The 24,696-nt window shown below is 42.6% G+C and overlaps 3 protein-coding genes across 3 annotated transcripts in view; 2 read left to right on the top strand and 1 right to left on the bottom strand.

Annotated features, from left to right (window-relative positions):
• nnt (nicotinamide nucleotide transhydrogenase) overlaps positions 1–24,696 on the bottom strand; it is a 264,273-nt gene that overhangs the window by 711 nt on the left and 238,866 nt on the right. The window lies entirely within an intron of this gene.
• slc2a11l (solute carrier family 2 member 11, like) lies at positions 590–4,152 on the top strand. Its single transcript, XM_076163627.1, has 12 exons — positions 590–613; positions 1,248–1,346; positions 1,509–1,669; positions 1,777–1,901; positions 2,037–2,166; positions 2,471–2,619; positions 2,714–2,901; positions 3,174–3,284; positions 3,378–3,479; positions 3,554–3,629; positions 3,740–3,867; positions 3,952–4,152. Exons 1-12 carry the CDS (start codon positions 590–592, stop codon positions 4,150–4,152), a joined length of 1,494 nt encoding a protein of 497 aa, XP_076019742.1.
• On the top strand, positions 4,844–12,772 carry nt5c2l1 (5'-nucleotidase, cytosolic II, like 1). The gene is made up of 18 exons (XM_076164269.1): positions 4,844–5,097; positions 6,173–6,246; positions 6,370–6,487; positions 6,711–6,806; positions 7,149–7,240; positions 7,706–7,763; positions 7,851–7,944; positions 8,044–8,097; positions 8,243–8,326; positions 8,435–8,470; positions 8,553–8,660; positions 8,751–8,817; positions 9,090–9,260; positions 9,352–9,403; positions 9,510–9,570; positions 9,770–9,946; positions 10,036–10,128; positions 10,254–12,772. Exons 1-18 carry the CDS (start codon positions 5,045–5,047, stop codon positions 10,290–10,292), a joined length of 1,527 nt encoding a protein of 508 aa, XP_076020384.1. The 5' UTR covers positions 4,844–5,044; the 3' UTR covers positions 10,293–12,772.

Genomic DNA, 24,696 nt, shown 5'->3' with positions numbered 1-24,696 from the left:
ATATCTTTATCTTACAGTGCCATTATAAAAACACTAAAGACTTAGGCAGGCTGGCAGGCTGGCAGCCTCCTGGACATTCATTTCAAATTCTGATGGAATGATTCAAAGTGCTTTGTCTTCAGTGCAGTTGAAGCATTTGAGCAATTACTTACAGTAAGTCAGTTTCAATTTATTTCCGGGATGATTTTATTTCAAAGGCACCAACAGATGTATCCGTGTGTGTATGTGTCTAATGGCATCAGAATTGATTTATGGGAATTCAGAAAGAAGACTGTGTTACAGCTGGAGCAACTTTTCCAAGCTGACCAACACTGTAAGACAATAAATAACCCAGTCTGTGAGCTTCAGTCTCAACTGCACACACACACACACACACACACACACACGCGCACACACACACACACACACACACACACACACACACACACACACACACACACACACACACACACACACACACACACACACTCACATAGACAACAAATTATGCCACATTCCAGATACAAGCAAAGTTAATAATTTCTCTCCAAAGTTACAGATGGGAGACAGTTTAAATGAGTCTGAACAGGACATGGACCGGACTCCAGCCATGTCACAGTCTCTGACACTCCTGGTAAGTCTTATATTCAAATTATTTTATATATATCTACCTCAAAACATATGAATAACATATAATCCCCAAATTACTGATCACATGTATGAGTGACAACTGTAGCCAACCACAGCAGCACCATTTGTCAGCAGCCATGTCAAATGTCGCTGGTGTGTGTGTCTGCGTGTGTGTGTGTGAGTGTGTGTGTGCGTGTGTGTGTGTGTGTGTGTGTGTGTGTGTGTGTGTGTGTGTGTGTGTGTGTGTGTGTGTGTGTGTGTGTCTCAGCTGATGTGGATGTGAATTCACAAGTGACAGACAACTGACCAAAAAAATAAAGAGATAGATACCAGGACATGCTATGACGTAATCAGATGGTTTGGAGCGTTTGTAATATGATGTCATCATTTCTTCTCCAACCGGCTCATGTGGAAGATTGAATTTTACCTCTTTGTTTTTTAAGACCTAAATCTAGAGCTTACTGGTACCATAGATTGAGGCACATACCACACACACATACACACACACACACACACACACACACACACACACACACACACACACACACCCATCTCACTGAAAACATGCCTGATTATTCCACATATAATCCACTTGTTTTTCCGCTTTTCTCTTCATATCTGTCCACACATCTGCTCAGCTAAACACTCCTGTGGTGATTGCTGCTATTTTTATCTCTGGCATCGGCGGGACGTTTCAGTATGGTTTCTGTGTATCGGTGATGACCTCGCCCTCTATCGTGAGTATAATTACACCAAAACAAAAGTAACATTTGAAAGATCAGCCAAGTCTCAGCTATGTCTAGACTATGTATGCCAGGTTGTGTACATCAGGACATGATATTAAAAATGTGTCTCATCTATGAATGTATGAACTGGTGACTGTGTGTGTGTGTTTGTAGTTTATAAAGGAGTTTGTGAACAGAACGTGTGTGCAGCGGTATAACGTCTCCTTGGAGCAGTGGCAGGTCTCTCTTATCTGGTCCTTCACCCTGTCCATTTTCTGTATTGGGGGTTTGTTGGGCTCACTGGCAGCTGGTCCGTTAAGCACAGCCTTTGGCAGGTCAGTGAGGTTGATGGTTAGATTCTAGTTTGGCAGTGCTGGTTGGGATGTCGCCACCTTTTGCAAGCATCAGAAATCACCACAATCTCTTTCCTTATGTCCCAAAGAAAGAAATGCCTGTGGTTGAATAATTTTGTGGCGATAAGTGGAGCTTTGTTGATGCTCCTGAGCAAAACAGCCAATTCCTTTGAGATGATCATGGTTGGACGTTTCCTCTATGGCATCAATGCAGGTGACAACCCAGTTTTTACAGACATCCATTTGTATTCAGACTAATTTATAAGTTCCTGATGTGATTAATTATCTTTTCCTGTGAATGATCATTGACTCATCGCATAAGGTTTGATTGCCTTGTGTCCTTCTCTAGGTGTTAGTATCACCGTTCACACAATGTTCCTTGTGGAATGCACCCCCAAGAGATTGCAAGGGATGGTGGGTGTGACTGTCGCTACCTTCATTGCCATTGGGAAGTTCTGTGGTCAGCTGCTGGGGATCAGGTGAGGCGTCATCGATACTGTGTAGAGTGGAGCCGTGAGTCAGGCGGCGGCTGCTTCAGCACGGAGTGAAAATGCCTCAGGCCAACTTCATATGATAATACAACAGCAAATGCAGGATATCAGAACACTGAAGAAAGCCAACAAATACAGAAACTAGTTTGTGGTCACGGGCAGGAACACCATGTTGGTGTTCCATGTTGGTGTAAGAAAATTCTGCTAATTTTCTTTATGGAAACTCTCTGAGTCAAATTCACCCTCTAACACTTTAAGCCTGAAGATGTTGATGCTGTTGCTTGTCTTGCAGTGAGTTACTTGGTACAGATGAGAGGTGGCAGTGGCTGCTTGGCTTTAATTGTTTCCCAGCGCTGCTCCAGCTTCTCACCCTGCCGCTCTTACCCGAGTCTCCCCACTACCTGCTGCTGCACAAAGGAGACAGCCAGGGTTGTGAGAAAGGTGCCCACATGACATCTCATCCTTGTGCTCATTTTCCTCCTGCTGTGTCCTCCTAAAGCTGTGAGAGCTCTATTGCTCTGTCATGCTCTAATAGCTTTAAGGCGACTCTGGGGGAACAAGGACCACAGTGTGGACATGGAGGAGATGTTAGAGCAGCATGCCGCAGCAGAGGAAGTCCGCAGCCACTCAGTGATGGAGCTCCTCAGGAACCAAACAGTTCGCTGGCAGCTCCTCACCGTCGTCGTTATCTTCACCACGCTGCAGCTCTCCGGCATCAATGCTGTGAGTTCCATCCTAACATGTGTGGTGCATTACTTTATCAAAACTATACCTCGTCTCTGTGGATACATGTAGTTAATGTGCTGATGTAAGCATATACATGATGAGAGCTTCATGTATGTAGACAGCAAGAAAGACTCAAACTGAGGATCACTGTTTGCCTCTCTTAAATCACTTAACTAATAACTTAATGTTTACAAACTCTCTGCTCCTGTACTTTCTGGTTCTATAATGATAATGTTGCCTAATATCCTTACTCATATGCGTGTCTCCAGGTGTACTTTTATTCTTATGAAGTGTTTCGTGGGGCAGGACTGCGGGAAGATCAGTTGCGTTATGCAGCTTTGGGAGCAGGCCTGTGTGAGGCTTCCACCTCTTTCGCCTGTGTAAGTCTATTAACGTGAATATGCTGTGTGGTTGTCTCATTCTCATTCTCACTGCTGAACTTGTATGACTAACTTGTAACTTGTGTGTTGCAGTTCACGATAGTTGACAGTATTGGGAAGAAACCCCTGATATTCGGAGGATACATGTGCATGTCTGCAACGCTCGTTCTCCTCACTGTCACTCTGTACCTGCAGGTGACTCACACACACACATTCTTAGTAGCATGGACTCCTTCCTCATCCTCATCTTTGTCATCTTTCTTTCTCAGAATCAAGTTCAGTGGCTGTCGTATTGCAGCATGGTGCTCATCTTCTTCTTCGTCTGCTTTTTCTCCGGTGGACCAGGTATCTTTTAGTTTCCATACAAATCAATGTTGAAAGCATTACATTGTCCCCTTTGGTCAAAAGTGACAACATCCTGTTTTAGTTTTAACACCCTCTTGATTTGCTGACAGCTGGACCCACACCTCCTCTCCCTGGAGAAATCTTCAACCAGTCATTTAAATCAGCAGCATTTACCATAGCTTGCACCATCAACTGGTTGGGCATGTTCCTGCTGGGAATGCTCTTTCCAATCATAGTGGTGAGCACAAAACCTTGCATTCTTCATCAGTGTATTGGAGGCCTTCTGATGCTCACAGATACTCTCCATATGTTTTCTTTCCAGGAGCATTTTGGTTCCTTTTGCTTTCTTATCTTCCTGTTCTTCTGCTGTGCCTGTGGGCTGTTTGTGAGGTTCAATGTTCCTGAGACCAAACATCGCTCAGTGCTGGAGATCACAGCAGAGTTTCAAAAGATGCACCGCAAACATGAGACGTTACAGAAGAGACAATCCACTGAAGAGAAAGCATATGAGAGCAAACTCTGATTATATTCATGTGTTCATGAGTATGAAAACTGACTAAAATGCTGAAAACTGTAAACATTTCTCTTCCATTTGTTCTGTTCAGATGACACAGGTAGAACTGTTGGGAAAACTGAGTGACAGTTATGTGAAAGGTAAATAACACTGATACAGTTTGAACATTTCAATGACATAACATGACAGTAACAATAAGTTGTTTGCAATAAAATAATAAACTCTATAGCTATTTCAATGTAAATGTTCTCACATTGTATTTCTTTGGGCTGATAACATGCAAACATGCAATGAAAATGTATACTGGCTTCCCTTCACCTGTATGCACAATGTCATGTACAATATCTGCTTCAATAAAAACAAATTGCAAAAAAAAAGAAAAAGAAAAAGTATACTGGCTGCTATTTATGAGTGTGGCTTCTACACCCACCTCTGTGTGTCTGTGTGTGTGTGTGTGTGTGTGCGCGCGTGCGTGTGTGTGTTCGTTTACTTTGACCAAATTTCTCCACATACAACATAAAGTTGATGCAAACGGCTAAATGTCTCCGTGAATGTCGTTGTTGTCGTGACGCAGAGGTATTGGGGAAGTTGCGGTGAGGTTACGCAGGCGTGCATGTGTGCACCTCTGATAACGCAATCTACGCGTTGAACGATGGAGTTCCCTTTTCTGTTTACATCGCGCTGCTCACTCTTCGTAGGGGGAAGGGGGGTTACGAATCAACAGCCCGCCCCTCGCCTGCGTCATTTTAGGTAAACGTGGGGGTTTTAAACGCTCCTTCCAATGCCAGACAGACACAAAGTGAACTGAATTGCGAATTGTGCAAAAACGAGTCGTGGAGTTTTGGAAAGTGAGGGAGCGACTATTGAAGACAACCCACAGGTCCTGAACGCTCCACTCAATATGGAGTCCAGCCTCTCAGATGAGGCCGGACTGAAGACTAGTTTAGAGCACAAGTGAGTACATTCATGCGGAGTTAATATCAGAGGAAAAAGGAAGTAAACAAAAGAGCTGTGGGCGATGTAAAACGTTATTTTGCTTATATACTTAAACTTTTATGAGAAAAAAAAAAGTATTGTCAGTCGTTGATGGCAACAGCTGATCCAGGCTTATAGCTGTTCTACTCACATGTCACTGCAAATATTCATATATTATCAAACATTCTCCTGTTGTTTCTCCTCGTTGTATTCTTGTTTAGCTTTGTAAACATTTCTATTTGTAAATTACCTTTTCTGCATCAAACTTCTATTTGACTTAATGTAAGGGCCCTTAATGCACAGCAACTCAGAAAACTGGTAGTAGATTATTTACAGCAAGCTTATGTTGTATGTATGAGGTGTATGGAGGAGAGTGACAGTGAGGGAAGCTTTGGCACAAACGTGATATTTAGTTTCTTAACATTGTGTTGTAAGTGATGCGTGGCCTGTTCAGCAATGTACAGCAATGAGCGTCTGATAACATCTCTGGCGCCACCCACAGTTCACTCCCAATCTGAGTGACCACTGATAACTAACAGGAGCATCAGAGTCCACAAAAACAAAAAGCCACATCACCAAATCTCATCTCTGAAAACAATTATTCCTTATCAATCAGTCAAACAGTCAAGGGGGTGAGAAGTCACGAGTATTGTCCTATTTTGCATCACTATAAAAGAATTTGCCCTTATTCAACTCTGCTGGCTTAGATTAGTTACATTATATTACGATCATTTGGCAGACGCCTTTTATCCAAAGCGACTTACATTACATTACCACCCTTCGCAGAGGGGGAAGCAATTGAGGGTTCGGTGCCTTGCTCAGGGGCACCTTGGCAGGGACCCGTACCGGTGACCCTCCGGTTCCCAAGCGGAAGCTCTACCCACTAAACTCTACCCACTGAGCTACTGCCTCCCTACTAGTTCAACTTCTCGCTGAATTTGATGACTATTTTGCGGAATTTGTTCCCAGCCGTGAACACATCACATTCAGGTTAAAGGTCTCACACGTAAACATAGTGTGTTTGGAGACTCAGCTGTGTTCTTGGTGATTACAGGGTCTTTGTCAATCGGAGTCTGACCCTGGAAGACATCAGATGCTATGGATTTGATATGGACTACACTCTGGCAAGTATGTAACACGTATATGTATGGAGCATTTGTTGTGTCTGTGTGTGTGTGTGTGTGTGTGTATGCTGTTGATGATGACGTACACATGGGTTGTGACTTTGTTCGTTTATGTTCATGTTTGTAGTGTATAAGTCTCCTGACTACGAGAGCCTTGGCTTTGAGCTGTTAAGAGACAGAATGGTGTCTGTCGGTTATCCTCACGAGCTCCTACGTTACAAATACTGCAGCAACTTCCCCACGCGGTCAGTCCACTCCTCCTCCTCCTCCTCCTCCTCCTCCTCCTCTGATGATGTCAAAGCTATGAAATTATTATACACAGGTGTTGTGAGGTTTGGAGCTGTTATCCAGACTGCACCGAACCTGGAATACATCGTTGCTCCTGGATTTGGGGAAGACATAAAGAGTACTATCTGTCTGCAATCATTCGTTTTCATTCATTCTATGCATGATAATGTTGTTTTCCAGTGGTTTAGTGATTGACACCACACGTGGGAACCTCCTGAAGGTGGATTCAAATGGGAATATCTTACTCTGCAGCCATGGCTTCACCTTCCTCAAAGGGTAAACAAAAACTCAGTGCTGATAATAAACACACACACACACACACACACACACACACACACACACACATGCAAATGACAAATCTGACCAAAAATACCAGTTTAAACTAATTAGTTTTAGAGCCTCATTAGGAGAGCGGCCTGCATCTTTACATAGACTCAGGGCAGGATTACCCCACTGGGCTTGTTTGCAGATGAAACATCCATGCTGTAGTGAAGGCTACAGCAGCCCGAGTTAAAAAAAATCTAAAAAATGTAATATTTGTTCACACCTGTGTCATTTCTGTGTGTGTGTGTGTGTGTGTGTGTGTGTCCTGACCTGTCTTATGTTTGCGCTCTGCAGAGAAGACATTCACAACTATTACCCCAACAAGTTTATCCAAAGAGACGACACCAACCGCTTCCACATCCTCAACACTCTCTTTAATCTCTCAGGTATAAATGATTTGAATACTTTCAATGATTATCACACTAACAATAACATTTCTACAACAACATTAAGCATTATTGTGTGTTTTGTAGTCATTTTCAGTCCTCAATCAATCAAATAAATGTGTCATTGATTTCAGAGGAAACAAAGATAAAATCTCAAAGTCTGACTCTTTTTGACTTTGATAGGGAATCTTTGAGCTTTTTTTCTTTTACTTGCTGGTTCAGCCTCAAGCCAACAGACGGGAACAGCTTGGCCAGTACTGTTACGATCTGTTCAAAGATTACTCGAGTGAAACAAAGGGCCAAGAAATCGTTCAAAAAGTCAGCAAGCATTTTAACCCCCCGTCCCCCTGAAGCCTGTGTGGATCTCCTTATAGAACTTTAGAAAAATTAGCTTTACAGATTCAAATACAACCAAAGGCTTTCTGTTTTGATTCAATTGAACTGATGTTTCCCTGCACTCTGCAGAGACGTATCTCTATGCCTGCCTAGTGGATTTCTTCAATAGATGCAGCCGATACAAGAAGTGAGTGTGTCTGCGATCTAACCCAACATTCATTCATTCATTCTGCAACAAAACTAACAATTTTTTTTGCTGTTAAATGTCTTCCAGCCTCCTGAAAGGTTACCAGCACGGGGACTTGTTTATGTCCTACAGAAGCATGTTCCAGGATGTTCGATGTGCAATGGACTTCATTCATGACACGGTTAATGATCCGTAAATGTGGCAACGTCATGAGGTTATGTAGCAAAGGACTGCAGAGGCAAATGTGACCTAAAAACCTTTTGATCTGTGTGTCATGTAGGGCGTCCTAAAAGATCGAACCATCAAGAATTTGGAGAAATATGTTATCAGAGAGGTGAGTAGTGACAAGACAAGAGTCCTGCTGCTAAATGTCAACATATGTGTCACATGTGAACACACACAAGTACCAGAACCTCCAAACTGAACAAGTTCAATCTACTGAATCCCATTTTAATGTGTGTTTCCCTCTTCCCGCTCAGCCGAATCTGCCTGTGCTACTGAATCGGGTCAAAACAGTGGCCAAGGTCTTCCTCGCCACCAACAGTGACTTCACCTACACAGAGGTGCCTTGCTCAACTTCTGCTCAACACTCTTAAACCAACAATTAAAGCCCATAACTTTAAATCTGACAATTAATCTCACATTTTTCTTTGTAATCCTTCCTCACCAAGGCCATTATGAAGTATTTGCTTGAAAGTACCACTAAGGTAACAGAAACAAAACAAACATTTTTACTCTGCTTGAGTTTCTGCCGAACCATCTTTGAGTTGTATTTACGTTTTACAACAGCCTGGCGGTGTGAAAAAGTCGTGGCGTTCCTACTTTGACCTCATCGTCGTGGATACTAGAAAGCCGCTGTTCTTCGCTGAGGGGAGAGTGCTGAGACAAGTGGACACGGTAGGAAAGACTCTGCCATAGATTCATATATACTTTATATACATGGAGGACTGCAGCAGGTTTATTAACATGAACCGTTTTTGGATCCAGGACACAGGAAAGCTTCGGATTGGTACATACACCGGCGCACTTCATCCTGGAACTGTGTACTCTGGAGGTAAGAGGACCGAAGACGTATCCTCACAATAACAAGGCGCGGTTAAATTAGATCAATTCTTTGATGGCGATGAAGGACTCAGGTTTGCCTGTAAAAATGGGCCACAGTCTTATGTTGCTGCTCCAATGTTTGTGCAAGAAGATCATTGATTTGCTGTCCAGGGAAAACTGCTGAGTCGGCACAATGCTCCCTGCCCCCGAGGCCTCCTTCACCTGCATCATACAGTGTTTTCATGGACTTTCAGTATTGAGATCTTTAACGTCTCATTGCAGGATCATCTGATGTAATCTGTGACCTGCTGGGTGTGAAAGGGAAGGACATCCTCTACTTTGGAGACCACATTTTCGGAGACATCCTCAAATCCAAGAAACGCCAGGGCTGGAAAACCTTCCTGGTGGTGCCGGAGCTATCCAAGGAGCTCCATCTGTGGGAAGAGAAGAAAAGTAGGAGGAAGAAGCTCCGCCTATCTTGCTATTGTATAGTTTTTAGTAAATTCGGAGCAAAGCTTTGACGGCCTTCTTGGTTTTGTCGCAGGTCTCTTTGAGGAGTTGAAGCGTCTCGATATCTTCTTAGCTGATCTTTACAAGTGAGTGTGGGCACGTGTGTGTGTGTGTTGCATGACCTTTCAACACGTGACACCTGGAAATAATCGGAAACAGCATTAATGATATTTGTGTCTATGTGGTTTGAAGGCACCTAGACAGTGGCAGTCGTGCGTCTCTTGACATCAGCACCATTCACACCCGGATGAAGGTGAGCTCCGAAACATTAAGAAAGCCTCACACAGCTGTTTACTATTGATCAAAAATTGATTGCCGCCTAAACTGACGATCCGTACAGCAACAGACACCACATGTTTAGAAGATCATCAAAAATCAACTGCTGAGCTGTGGAGTTCCAGGTTAACCCGTCTTGTATCCATGATTTGTGGTTGCTTCTGGTCTCTCTGCAGGTGGTGACCTACAGGATGGACATGTCCTACGGTCAGATGGGAAGCCTCCTGCGCAGTGGCTCCAGACAGACGCTGTTTGCCAGTCAGCTGATGCGTTACGCTGACCTTTACTCCTCCACCTGCATTAACCTGCTGCATTATCCCTTGAATTACCTGTTCATGGCTCCACCCCACCTGGTCAGTGCTCTCAAAGCAAAGGCACCCACAGCTCATTTTGTCTTTCTTTGTCCTGTTTGTTTACGTTTGGTTTGTCTCTCACTGTTCAGATGCCTCATGAGGCTTTGGGGTTGCATCAGTCGGAGTTTCCTCCATCAGAGCTCAATCTCTCCAACAATATTCTTCAGATCAACAAAAAAAAGGTTGCACTGTGTTTACAATATTAAACGGATGTTATTCATGGGTCGATTGATAGGTTTCTCTTCTGAATTCATCTCAGTTCAACATTATTGACTAATGAACTTTTCTCTGTCTTCCTGTGCTGAAGACAAGCGACCAGGATACGCCAGAGAACATCGAGGACTAGAGAAGAAGAGACGGATATTTATTACAGGGGGAAAGTTAAGTTAAGTAAAATTGTATGTTATTTAACATGTTTCAACTGTTTCCTGATTGTGAAGCATTGGATGATTTGTTACATGTAATCATATTTGAATGGTGTGGATAATTAGCAGACATATATAGTTTAATATATATATAAATGTGGCTAGTCTAGTCCAAATAGTCTCTGAGGAACTGAGACAAGTGTTGCAACTGTCTCTCCTACTTGTGCACTTTTGATTTCAGGTTTGCGTAAAATATCGTTGAAGTACCATTGCTGCATAGTGTCACTGTGGGAAATTAAGCTGTGTCAAAAACACGCTCACATTACAGTAACATTCTCTTGGTGTTGCCGATCATTGGAAACGGCTGAGATCTAAATGTCCACTAGATGGCGCTGAATCGTGTTATTGTTTCAAGACTTCTCTATGCAAAAAAGAAATTACCTCAAAATAATTATACCACCTTATTACATATGCAATAATCCATTTCAAAACTCTAACAGTACATTGCTTTCATAGCATGTATATTTTTGTAATAAAACACATTTTATGAGTTATCCTTTATGTATACGCAAGTACAAGCTCTATCTTTCTCTCTCACACACACAGGCACACACACGTTTCTTCACTGTATGATCTCTGTATGATCTCTATACCCAAATCATAACATCCATCCTAACACCTCTGTGAGGACATCTGGACACGACTCATGTGAAGCTGTGAGAAAGTGCTGATGGTCTAATTTAAACACTTTTTAATGCTGAGACGCCTGGTTGTTTACCGCTTTGTTTTGCTCTGTCAAACCAATAAATAAAACAAAAGTACGATAAACTCACTCTTGGACAGTGTAATCCATACACACACTCACTCACTCACACACACACACACACTTCCCGATGAGTAAATATCCGGCTCAGAGTTATTTCAGTTTAGGCTATTTGTATTTCAATTGTCTGCTTGTCACTGGATTCATTCTAAGAGTTTGTTTCCTTTTAATATACAATACAATACAATGAGATACAACAAGGATTGCTTGCTTGATTGTTTGAAACCCAAACAGATGAGTAAAGATTACTTTCAAAGTCAGATTAATAACTGATGTCATACAAACCAGCCATAGAAACAAAGCATCATTAGCTGTGGATGTAGCTACAGCCAAAGCTAACTACAGGCTAACTGTTTGCTATCTAGCTAATTGAAGAGTAAAATTGGCGAGTCACCCTTTCAATTAAGATTGAAAAATAACATTGGGCTCAAAAGTGGCTTCCAAACATAAAGGTTAATTTTGTGCTACTTTTTAAGTAATATTTTGTGCATTTCATGTAAAATAAATATATTACATCCCTGACTGTATACTCTAGTGTTTATTAGTTTTCAACAAAGCAAAGCAGAAACCAAGCAACGGGTTTGCTTTACGTCACCTTTTTATATTGAATGTATTTTACTCAGAGGTTGTAACTACTGTATTTGTAGATGAAACTGAGGCATTCTGCAGTACACATATTGTCCTTTGGGTGGCAGTAAAGTGCCATTTTGCAGCAGACTAAATCATCAGCCTGCAGTGCTGCTGCTCCATATGAAGACATCCACATTTGTGCATTAAATCTGAATTTTTCCCACCAAACAAACACATTTGCTCAATACTAATAAGGACTTATACTTTGCATATATTGCAGCTGTACTGATCATTGCTTGTGTTGCTGTGAGAACTGTAGAAAATGGCTCAAACATCTCACTCACCAACACTTAATACACACACCATAGATAATGATTTTAGCCTCCAGCAAAAACACACCTCTTTTTCTTTGTCTTTCCTTCCTTGATTCTGCTCTCACAGGATCTAGACCTTTCTCAACACACAGCTGATATGGACTTATGGACACACAAACACACACCCAGATGCTTACAAAACCCATATATCATCTCGTTCTCTTCCCCTGCATGATGAAATATTCCGAGATTCAGAGTGATTAAAGAGCTGTTGTTTTTATCATGGGGAAGGGTGGAATGTTGCTGTAGGTGTGAGGAGCATCACAGTTTTCCTGCAGTGCTGATGTGCAGAGGAGCAGCTTGTTGAGAGCATCACACACATTTCACTCTGGAAAGACATCTGTCTGTTTGCTATACAGTATTTCTCTGTGCAGAAGGCGTCCATCACATCTTTATTCATGATATTCACATAGAGGCAGAGAGGAGGATGATACAAAAAATAAGCATCCAGCAAACTCAGTAAATGTACAGTTCACTGTCATGATCATATGTTGTGATGTGTGTGTTGTTTTCTAATATTTCTTTTAATCTTATTGAGATGTTTTTGTCTTACAGGTGTGATGCTGTAAGAATGAAAATTGAAATCAAAATGCCTGAGTTTGGTTCACTTCTATTCTTTTCTACAAAAAAACAATTTAGGTAAAGAAATAGAAATGAAAGCACAAAGGCTTTTTACAGAAATAAGCTTGATTTACTCTTTTAATGAAGCTTTATGATTTTTACGAGGAATGAAACTTTCAAACCAAAGACATCACATCAAACAGTCATTATCTGGATGTGTTTAGTGCCATTTTAACATTGGAATCTTTGCTTAAGTTAAACATTTAATGGCTTTTTCATCAAAGCTTAACGACACATACGAGTTTGTAAAGATGCAGAAATGTGTCCAGAAGAGTTTTGATGCTAAATAATACATGTAAAGTGTTTCAATTTGAAAGAAGCTTTGTTGAAGATTCAAACTCAACATTTACACAAATTCACTGTAGGCCTGTATGAGCCTCTTCTTCATGTCATAATAAGTATTTAATGGCGTTTTTATTAACTGAATAAATTCCTCATGAATTGACTTTCTTCCTCACGTTGTGCCATTTGTCCTGTAACACTCAAACACTCCCTCCCCTCAGGCACACTCCAGCCTTTTCAGTTAATTTAAAGCAACGGCAAAAACAGGAATTATCACATGTCAAACTCCACAGAATTTATTTACACAAGAAAATAATTTCAACCGACACAAAACATGAATTTAACCCTTTATTCAGGAAGTGGAGGGGAAAACCCCCTTTGCTCATTTATTAAGAAATCCATTACAATTAAGAACACACCAAAGATATCTATAAATCACCTTTTATTCCTCATAAATGTCACATTAAAATAACAATTCAATATACTTAGTCACTTCATAAAGACTTCATAATTTTACTAAAAGGGCTAATCTGTTTGTTTAATGTGCAACACTGGGAGAACAACGTCTTTAATGTATTGAACAATCCCCAGCTGTCTTTAAGTCATTATCTTATATCCTCTACAGTTTAATTTGCACTCTGTGCCACATGAAATGCTGCGGCTGACATGTTGGATTTCACTGCAGGATACTCGCTGCTCTATCCAGTCAGATAACTGCAGAAGCACCACCGGCCCCCATTCCTCACATTCCAGGATTTCCCAGAAAGCATTGCAAGCAAGCCTAAACAAGTCACGTTCCTACACAGGGAGAATTTCACACAGTCAAGTGACTGAGGCTTCCTCTGCTTCAGCAAACGCTGCCTCGCCTTCACCGTGCAATCAGATAAATGCACTTTTACACCACCATGAGCCAGAAATGTCCTCTGGTCCCCTTTTTTAAATAATGACAGGGGTCTGGCAGCTTCTAGCAGCAGAGGAACTGTGGTTAAACATTTCTACCCAGAATGAGCTGCTGACAGTCATCAAAACAAACAAACCTCTGCTGATCTTTCTGTATGGTTCACACACACAGGAGCAGTGACACCTTATCTCAACATGGAGAGAGAGAGAGGGAAGGTCTGCTCCCAACATTCCTCCCAATCTTCCCCTCCCCCACCGACCTGCTATACGACTGAGGATGCTCAAAAACAACACACCAACCACTCACGTTTTACTGCATCTCATCTGCTTGTTTTACCATGAACACATCGACACACACGGCCATGTTTGGTGAGACAACAAGGCGCGCCAGCTAGGAAAACAGGTGACAGGGTTCCACTATGGATTTAGAGCAAAGAATTCAAGCTGTAAAAGAAACAAAAAAACGGGACATAAAAGGACATTTTCTGTGCTGGGAGGCGTTCAAGAGCAGCAGGGTTTTTACATCATTAACCAGGTTTTCCGTGGCATCTCTGGTGTCAGCGGTGATGTGGCGGCGGGTTAAAACCACTTCCGATCAATGAGCCGTCGCAAGAGACGTCACGAGCACCCGTATGGACACGAATCAATATTACATTTGGGTAAAAAGCATCCGGTCATTTGTTTTCCACCGTCGAAAGACCCCGATTTCCATAAAACACACAGAGGTTCACTTGGTGAGACGGGCCCTGGACCCACCTCAAATTTAGGTTGCAGGGATTTATTTCGGCCTACAAGGAGACGTGTGTGATCTCAGTTTGGTAAATATCAATCCTGGGTAAACAGTCACTCCAGCCTGAGCTGAGGCCAAATGCTATGACAATACTATTGCACTGCTAGAATGGATGGTACAGTAGTGCAACATTGTCAAAGCAGCTGACCTCAGCATGTCTCAGCACGTGGACATGGGGACGGACATTTTTCATTCCAACTTCAATCACATCAGAATAAAACAATGTTGCTTGTCTGTGTGTATTCTTAAGGTGAGTGTGTGTGTGTGTGCTCAGGTTGTGCTGAAAAGTAAATTTTTTATCATTACTGTCATGATGCCCTTTATGCTCACACACTCACACACATTTGAGGAAGTCCTGGTGTTTGTGGCCTCCCTCCACATGCCCGGCGTTTAGAGTTAAAGGGAAGTTTGGGTCTCTGTTTCATCAGCCAATGCCCTTTTAATATTGCACTGCTTATCTCAGTGTCCAGTAGTGCAACAGAAAAAGGGCAGTGGACAAGAACATGGACACCCATCAACCACACACACACACACACACACACACACACACACTTTTTTTGAAGCTGTAGATCCAGATTACAAAGTGCTCAGGTGCTCTTATTTTGAAAAACCTCATCTAATTAAAGAAAAGTAGTAGTCAAGTTTGCAAAGTAAAAGCAGAAATTGATTGAAATTTTTAAGAAAAGTCAAAGTTTTCTCCTCACAATCTGCTGGATTTTGGCAACAAAGTGTAAAAACCATACAGGATGTATTAAATGAACTTCCTAAATGAACCAGCACTGGTTACTCTCACCCTGGGAGAATGGGAATTTCCCAGCATGTGGGCCCATACTATTCTTTCCAGTGAATGACATGCATTCTAATTTGAAGAGAGAGTGAGAGAGAGAGAGAGAGAGAGAGAGAGAGAGAGAGAGAGAGAGAGAGAGAGAAAGAGAGAGAGAGAGAGAATGGGAGGTTCCAGATAGGGGACGTGCAGCCCTGCCACCCTCTCTGCACCTACACATTTACACACCGAAAAGGATTGTAACCATTAACTATGGCGAATAAATAAGACAATAAAGTCATGTAGGAGGAGGAGGAGAACTAACTAGCGTGCAAAGAGAGAGTGAGCGAGAGAGTGAGAGGGGGAGAGAGAGAGAAGTGTGTGTGTGTGTGTCCGCCATGAAAAGTTGCTCTCCTCTGTTCACACTGACGCAAACCTGAAACAGAAGCAGAGCAGGTCCTGCAACTTCTCACAATAATGCGCTGTGTTTGTTTGTTTACACACAAATACAATAACGTTTAAAGAAAGAGAAGAGAAACAGAGGGAGGGAGGGAGAGAGAGACATTACACACCGCGAATGTAACAGATAACGTTGCGTGCTTTCTTTGTCCCGCTCCGTGTGTATGGATCACAAACACAACAGAAAGGTGTTCTTGTTTTGTTTTTTTGTTACCTGTTCTCCGTGTAGGTTTGCCTTCCCCCCGCCGCACACATACAGGCCTATACGCCTCCTTTACGCTCTGCAAAGCCACATATTCCTGCCAGCTAACAGCCCCCTGATAGACACACACACACACACATATATATATATATATATATACACATACATACATACATACATACATACGGTACGCACACACACACACGGCAAACACGGTGAAAGGGACACTTGAACGCGCCCCGGGACGCGTTCAAGTGTCCGCGGGGCGTAAAACCGAGCGGCGAGCAAGTTTCTCTTTTTTCTTTACAACGAGCTTCCAGATGCGCAGCGCACCGAATTGACTCAACTCTTCTTCTCGCCTCGCTGCCGCTGCTGTAAATACGCAAACACTTCATCTTTCCACCTCTGTACCTTTGCAACTTCCAAGTTTTTGCAGTGCGGAGCCCCTGGAAATTTACGCACAAGAAGAAGAATAAGAAGAAGAAAAAAAGAAAACACCCAAACGGGGCTACAACTCACGGTGGACAACACCTCCCCCCTCCACCACCTCTTCCTCCTCCTCCTCCTCTAAAAATCATGAATAGTATCTAAGCCGAGGGAGGGACAATCCGTTATAGGCAAAAAAGGAGAAGAAAAAAGTTGTCCATAAAACAAAGAAAACCAACCCGTCTCCGCCGAGCGCAGCCCGCGAGCCGCCGCTGCGTGGATCCGCCGCGTCGCTCCTGCAGGGGGGCGCGAGGCGGACTGAGCGGAAGGAACCATCTGATCTGCGGGGGCTCCGGAACACTGGAAGAGAGCTAACGCCTGGAAAAAAAAGTCTCCACGCACCAAGCACACGGCCCCTCGCAGATCCGGACTCCATCTTTGACTACTTGACATTCACAGCCTTTGCCGGAGCAGATTCCTCGTTTGCATGCCTCCCGCTGATTGGCCTCTTCCTGCGCTAGTCTTTGCTATATGCGGCGCCATTGGTTTGCTTTCGGTGTGTTCAACGGTCCCTGCGTGCTCCTGATTTGCTAAACGCAGGGACGCGTCACGGCGCGCAGCGAATGCCTCATGAAGTGTGTCCCCATTCACAAATTTCCCTTCATCATCTCCCACTTCCCCCTGACCGCTCTATATCCTGCTGCTTTTCCATAATTATCCCAGCTCCGTTTTTTTGGGGCGTAAAATCGAATAATTGGGATTATAACGAACGCTTAATTGGCTTTTGCAGGAGGATTAAGTAGCGTTAATGACCTTTAATGTGCTTATGTGCTCACAGGCGGCGAGTGGGCAGAGCTGCAGTTTGGACACGTCGCGCGCGTGTGCGTGAAATTTAAATCACATCATCGATTTTAAGCGGACGTCTATATTTTCTATAGATCTAGAAATATAAGTAGAAACACTAGATCTGCTTATATCCTAGACGTTAGCACACTTTCACACACGTGCACAAAGCAGAATTTAGACGAGAAGAAGAAGAAGTCAACAAAAAACTTCACTAAAACGCCACGCAGATGATCTAGATATGACAGACCATCATATTCCCATTTGACACGGGGGGTGGGGGTGGGGATGAGTTGGGTGGCGGAGGGGGACCCTGCATGTGGGCGCCTCGGCCCCCTTGCGAAGCTTTGATTGACGCACAGAGCGGAGTAGCGGGCTGTGAAATTTGGCATTCCTGGTCAGAGGAGCTGAAATAATGGCATTATCCTGTGGGAGACACACACACACACACACACACACACACACACACACACACACACACACACACACACACACACACACACAGCTCCAGCCCACTCAGAAGGGATCTGATTGTGCAGCCAGTCGGCAAAAAAAAAAAATTTTGATGTGAAAGGCGGAGCGTGATGGATCCGGACCCCCTTCACCACGCCCCCACCCCTCCTTTGGTTCTGACTCCTCTACTGGACTCAGATGGTTCGATCCCAATGTGGAAGTGGACCCCTGTGTAGTAAATGCATCCTGTTATAGCCCGATTAAAAATCTGTCTGCACTTTATTTGAGTTTTCATTTACAAAAAAACACTTCAGAACACAAATGAAGTCAAGGTCCAATAAGTGTTTGTTTTTTTAAAGAAATGGTTGAAAACGAGTTTGGAGTCGATTGATAAGTTATATATAAGGAGTTATTTTGTTGTTTCATTGGGATTAAATTCATAAAGAATTGTAAGAAGTGTGATTTAGATTTGGATTCATGATCAGATTAAACATTTTATAAATACTGTCAAGGAAATGAAGATTGAAACATTTTATTTTTTTATTTTTATCACATTTAACACATCAGAGTTGTTTAGATCATATACTCAATGTTGTGTGGTTGTTTGTTTGTTTGTTTAAAAGATTTTCCAACTGAATATGAAGACGATTTGGTGGCAACAAAACCAGAATAAAGAGACTGGAAATCCATTTATCTGCTGGGAGAAAATGAAAAGAACAACTTTGAAGTTCCACTGAGGTTTGATTGAATATTTTGGGCATTTAAAATATCAAATAATTTCTGTATTTTCCACCTTTAATGAATCAGCATCTGATAAGAGCACATTAAAGATTTGTTCTTCACCTAAATAACATGACATTTATAAACACTTTTCATTCTCCAGTTATTTTCTGTGACTCTTCTGTATTTAAACACATGTTTAGAATATGAACTTAAATTGTCCTTAACTCAAATTTAATGTTTAACAAGCCTGAACTGAGTAAAAACCACACAACCTCTGAATTTCTTGCAATTAATTGACATCAAAACACTAAAGAAAATCAATTAATAACTCTGAAATAGTTCAGTCTGAAAACAAATCTACACCAAATAAATGGGTCAGATTATTTAAATCATCCGTGTGCTACTTTAAAGTCATATTTTGCTTTTCAATGGAATTTTAAAGCCAAATTAAATCAGAATAATTGAAACATTATAGAGATAAACGGTGAATTAACACAGTAAATACAAAGCAAATCTATTTTACAGCTGTTGAAAATGACACTTAAAAGTTGAATAATAATACAAACAAGTTTTTACACAATTTCTTTGTGATCAGATGATGAAAATATGTCTTTCTAACACTTTTATGTTATTACATCCACAAGCTTTATACCAAGTAAATTAAGAAACAAATTTGCAATTGTGTGTGACTCTTCTCTCTTTGATTCATTGGTTGCAAATCTTAATTTTAGTTTATTTTTCTAGAATATTAGTAGTATTAAATCTGGGTTAATCATGTGTAAATAGCCTCTGTTGAACATCAGTCTGGTTTGCTGTTTGAAGTGCACAGAGGATTTGAAAGTGAGTCTTGTTGGACGCACAGGGAGGGGAAACGTAGAGGAGAAGAAGAGATATAAACTCTAAGCATGTAGCAGTGTTGGAGGGTGGGCCTGCGGGCCCCATGCAGCCCACCGTGCGTCCTGCTCACTGACTCTACACTGAGGCTGTGTGAGGTGTCAGGGGGGCTGCAGGAGCCTTTAAACATGGGACTTATTGTTCCCTCTTTTTCCAACCTCCCATCCTCCGAAAATGTACCTCCTTTCTTCCTCTGCCCTTTAACCTCTCCCAACCCCCCATCCCACCGCCATACGTCTCTCTTTTGATTTCCCCCCCTACCCACACACACACACACACCCTGCCCCTCACCCCCCACGCCCCACCTCTCTCCTTCTCCCCTCGCCACTGGAAGACCAAACAACTATGATGGATCGTCATTGATAATTTCCCACCGAGGCAAAAAAAAAAAAAAAAGCTTTAATGGAGAAGTCTGAGTCGGTGATGTGGGGGTTGGAAGTGTTATTTATTTCCTCCCAATCTTTCTTCATGCGAGTGGTAGACCCCACCTCGAGCACCCTGCCTCCTCCAAAGAGGCCCCCCCTCCTCTTCCTTACCTCCCTCTTGAAACAGACTCTATGGACTGCATGCATGACATTCCAGCTGTGTGGGTGGCACAGGCTTTTACAGCGTAGCCAGCAGTACACAGGGCTCCTAAAGCACAACAGCATGAGGAACCTCCACCATGTTCTGCCTGCAGCCTCGCCGCACGCCACACCCGCTTCCCTGCCAAATCACGGAATGGGGTGGGGGCGGTGGGGAGGGGTGGGGAAGAAACACCATGATTTGTGTCATTAAAACGCACAGAAGTTCATCAAGCTCGGAGGTGTAAAGTGGAAGTACCGGGATGGAGTTTAAGTGCTGCATTCAAGATGTCAGGACAATGTAGTCAGGTGACAAAGGTGTTCACGGTGAAGCGACTTAAACTGATTAATGTGACGCCATGAAAAGCCACGACATTCGGACTTACAAGGTTCTCACCCGACGGAGATGAGGAGAGGAAGGACAGAGTCAAGAAGGGAAGGAAAAAAGGGGGGATAGTGAGGAAAGTAAAAGAGGAAAAGGAAGAAACAGGGAAAGGGAGAAGGAAGGATGGAGTGAAAGATGGAAGAAAAAAAGAAAATAAAGAAAAATGCATCAGAAAAAATAAAGTACCCGTGGACATGTAAAGTTTTCTCTCCTGCCTCTCCTGTTACTACATCATGTCAGAGGTTAAAACTCACCTCTAACTGGTTGGTGTGCACTTGTGTGTACTTTTATCATTAATATTCCTCTGATCTACTCACTTCCACTGCTGTTTCCCTTTTATATCCGTGAGTCCAGATACACAGAGGAGTTTCATTCAAATGTACTGATGCTGTAATAAAAGCACTAAGATGTGAATGTTAGTAAAAGTCCATCAGTAGGTATTAGAGGTGAAACATGCTGCCAAAGAGTGTTTCATTCATGCAATAAGTTTTGTAAAAATCTACTTATGTGTTGATTAAATATGAGATTGACTTGGAACAAGACTATGAAAATTAAGGAATGAAAAAATACAACAAACAAAACCGTAGTGTACAATTTAGTACTGCTTGGTTACTGCTTGGTTACTTTTCACCTGAGAGTTTCTAACAGCAGCTCTGGCAGAATTGTTTTTCCCTTCCAGGCGAGTCCAAAGGATGAAAACTCAAACGCCATTAACTGAACTTCAGAGGAATTCCTCACTTTACATACGGAATGCACTTCAGGTCAAAGAGCAAAGGGCCAGAGGGGAATCCAGCCTGAGCCCAGGCAAGTGAGCCCTATTTAAACAAGCCAGGAATGCCTGACGAGAGAGAGAGAGAGAGAGAGAGAGAGAGAGAGAGAGAGAGAGAGAGAGAGAGAGAGAGAGAGAGAGAGAGAGAGAGAGAGAGAGAGAGAGAGAGAGAGAGAGAGAGAGAGAGAGAGGAAGAGGAGGAAGAAGGGGAAGGGACCTCTTGGCCATTAACGCGAGCAGAGGCCACGCCAATAAATACCTGCACATTTTAAATTACCTGCGCCGGCTCGCTTCATGTGCTGCTGACATTTACTGTGAGCTTTTTCCACGTCTATATATCGCCGTGTCACTGAGCCAGTTCGCTACTGCTAATGTTTTCCAGGTAAACCGGAAGAAAAAAGGGAACCACGAGCCGGGAACGTCGCTGCTGCTTTTTGTGGTGTTTTCATCGTGTTTGCAGTTGAATTCATCATTATTGTTATGAGCTTGCTCCCCTGTCTATCTGTCTGTCTGTCTGTCTGCCTGTCACCCCTGAGCCCGCCTGTGATCTCAGGATCAATCTCCAGCAGCTCCTTTCAGCACCAAATCCCCCCGCATTCCGACCTCTTCCATTTTTAGGACCATCTCGCCAAAATTTCTTACAAATGACATGTTACAATCCCCATGGCCGTGGTGGAATTCTGTCCACTTCAGGGCTTCAAAGCTACACAGGACTTGCTCGGATGTCCCGGCCAATAAGTGAAGAGGGGTGGAACCGGCCTGCCCTGACCCCAACGACCTCCACCCCGACCGCCAGTGTCCAGGAGCCCCCCCCCCCCCCCCCCACACACCTCCCTTTCCACTGCAACCACCCTGTGCTGTTAGTCAGTAGGTCAGTCTGTCTCTCTGTCTGTCATGCAGCCTGCAAGTCTTCTGCCAGTTTATCTACGGAATCAGGACAGAAAACAGGAGAAAACATCGAAATAAGACCTATCAGCTCCTAACAAGTGAGGGGAATTTCAGTTTCCAAAGCAGTTTCACTTATCTGCAGCACTGAGCGTGAAGTAAAGGAGTGTAAAGTATCTAAATGTATGTGTGTACTTACATTTGTGAGTATTCTTCTCAGCTGTTTCAGAGGGAAACGTCATGAATACCACACTTATCTGATCTATCTGATGATTGATTGCGGGACACGTTGGAAGAGGCTGCTGCTGTTGCCGGGTAGAAACTGGACATTCTGGTTTGGAACATTTTCAGAAACGGAAAAACGTTGTCATATTCGCTCAGTGTAGAAGGAAAAGGAATGAAAATGAATTGTCATCTTAATCGTTTGCTTCTTTTCCTTTAGAATTTCTTGGTAGTGTAAGTCAATCACAGTCTGTGTCATTCTCCAGTGTTTGCGTCATTGTGTTACACTCCCAATAGCATTAAATGTAAACTCTTGTTTAGGTGATACAAAACCGAGACACAAAACTTGAGCCGTATTCTGTTATTTAGTTCAAACTTACCCTGTACCCAACTCATAGCTTTTTCAACTAATTGTAACACAAAACATCAGAATATGTTAATTAAAAGATCGATCTATTTGGCAGTGAGAGCAGGTTCCATGTTCCTTAAGGGCCCAGAGTCTCTGACCCTGACTACTAACACACATAGGAAGTTTCTAGCACCAAATGTACTGCAATACTTCGGTAAAAACGCAGAAATTTGTGCACATTTGCATGTTTTCCTTTATAAATTGATCAAAGATGGTGACTGATATAAATCAGGGGTTAGTTGCTGAAAAACTTTGTGATCCATCCAACTTCTACACAAAAGTCTTCATTCTGCACTTGTGTCCTCTCTAACACACACGACCTTCCACAGCAACAATGTGTGTGAGTGTGTGTGTGTGCATGTGTGGCTCAAGCAGACAAAGGGCTTCAAAAACCACCGGTGACACGTTCGAGCCCACAGAGAAGAACTGAGCGTCTGTGTGTGTTATTCCTATTCCGCTCCAGCCTGTATAAACCCTTGACTCAGCATCTTTGCGCTGCCATTGAGGCGGCCATTTTCCCATGAAGCCTCGGGAGATGTGCACCCGCCGCCTGCCGCCCTGTTGGAATCACTTTGATGACAGCACAGTCTTTCATTTCACTTCACTACCCAGACAAGGAACAGATGTTAGGCTTTTCTTCTTTTTTTATATCAACTTTTTATCAAGCAGCTATACTGCCTCAAATGACTTTTATTGCGAAAGTATCGATTTTAAAAGCGTTTAAAGGCTGATTTAATTTTGCCGTATTTAGCTGTGAGGACGCGAACGCCGTTATCAAACGTGATTAGGACCTGTAATCTTCTTTAATTTGATGGTACTATCGCGATAACGCGTCGGGAACTGTGGTTTACACGCTGCTCCTGCGTGGTGCGTTTGAGTGCAGAAAACACGTCGGGCCTTTGGTGTTCCTCTGCCTTCGCCAACTGTTTCCACTGATTTGGACTGTGTCGCCATCTGCTGGAGATCTTTGGAACCCACACACGCACATACACACACACGCGCGCTCTGTTAATTGCCAGATTAAATATCCGTGACTCAGACTCTTTTGTTGTAATGTTTCACTCTTAAGTAGAATATGATAATGATAATGAATAACACTGTAAGTGCCTATAAATGCCTGAGGATCCATCCACAACTAATTTGTTTTTCTTTATTTTTGAAGGAAGTGAACAGTAAAAATTATTTGTCAGCTATAATTAATAATTGTACTAAGCTGTAAAATAAAAAGAGATACCAAACCTCCTTTAAGATTAATCTTAATAAGGAATTCTACTCAGTGAGGTAACCTAAACATGAGTAGGAAACAAATATACCTATGCATATACTGCATATATTTTAAATTAGTTGTACTTAAGAAACAATCAACAGAATAGGGTTGAAATGTCGAAAATGTAAATTAATCTTTCAGTCAGAATAAAAGTATGAAGTCCCTGGAGTGCAAACAATGTTTTTTCACCCCCTGGTAAGTGACATTCTAACAGTGCTTCCTTTATATAAAAGAGCCCAAAAAACTGGGGGAAAGCAGCGTGTGTGAATGCAAATCAGAGCTGGAATGCTGGACAACTGGATTCTGTTATGAGAAACTTGTAAGATTACCACAATAAATGCTGGAATGTGTCTGTGTGGGAACCCAAACATAGTACCGGGGAACGGCCCAGCAGTGTGAATAAAACCCACCTAGGAACTGTTCTGCCAATATTTCACAAACTCCAGGATTTCTACAAAATGTGAATTTCCCTTTCAATTAATTCTCAAAGAATGCAGCACCTCACATCCCAGACTTCATATTTTTAATCTTGTGCGGATGATTATTATGTTAATGGGGAATAAACCACATTAGACTGAGACATGAGAGGCTCTGTGCAGGCTGCATCCGGACAAAACGTGACAGTTCACATTTTACTTGAATGGAACTACAAGGAATCCCAACCCTTTCTGCTCCACTCTGGGTGATCATAGGTCCATGTAAGGGATGCATGTCTGGAAAATAAAGAATATAACTCATGAGTAAAGCTACAGCGAATCTCAT

Source organism: Genypterus blacodes, unplaced genomic scaffold, assembly GCF_046128005.1.
Source record: "Genypterus blacodes isolate CSIRO-AG114 ecotype Tasmania unplaced genomic scaffold, CSIRO-AGI_Gbla_v1 ptg000133l_1, whole genome shotgun sequence".
In the NCBI taxonomy this organism is placed as follows: domain Eukaryota; kingdom Metazoa; phylum Chordata; class Actinopteri; order Ophidiiformes; family Ophidiidae; genus Genypterus; species Genypterus blacodes.
The sequence above is the reverse complement of the archived record's forward strand: the minus strand, read 5'-3'. Positions and strand labels throughout refer to the sequence as shown.

What these genes read in the sequence shown, in the direction of transcription:
- nt5c2l1 (XM_076164269.1), top strand. Translation starts at nt 5,045, where the DNA reads ATGGAGTCCAGCCTCTCAGATGAGGCCGGACTGAAGACTAGTTTAGAG. An exon ending in TGCTTGAAAGTACCACTAAG is followed by an intron (nt 8,471 to 8,552) that starts GTAACAGAAACA and finishes GTTTTACAACAG; the next exon opens with CCTGGCGGTGTGAAAAAGTC. An exon ending in TGCTGAGACAAGTGGACACG is followed by an intron (nt 8,661 to 8,750) that starts GTAGGAAAGACT and finishes TTTTGGATCCAG; the next exon opens with GACACAGGAAAGCTTCGGAT.
- slc2a11l (XM_076163627.1), top strand. Translation starts at nt 590, where the DNA reads ATGTCACAGTCTCTGACACTCCTG. An exon ending in CACAGTCTCTGACACTCCTG is followed by an intron (nt 614 to 1,247) that starts GTAAGTCTTATA and finishes ACATCTGCTCAG; the next exon opens with CTAAACACTCCTGTGGTGAT. An exon ending in CCTCTATGGCATCAATGCAG is followed by an intron (nt 1,902 to 2,036) that starts GTGACAACCCAG and finishes GTCCTTCTCTAG; the next exon opens with GTGTTAGTATCACCGTTCAC.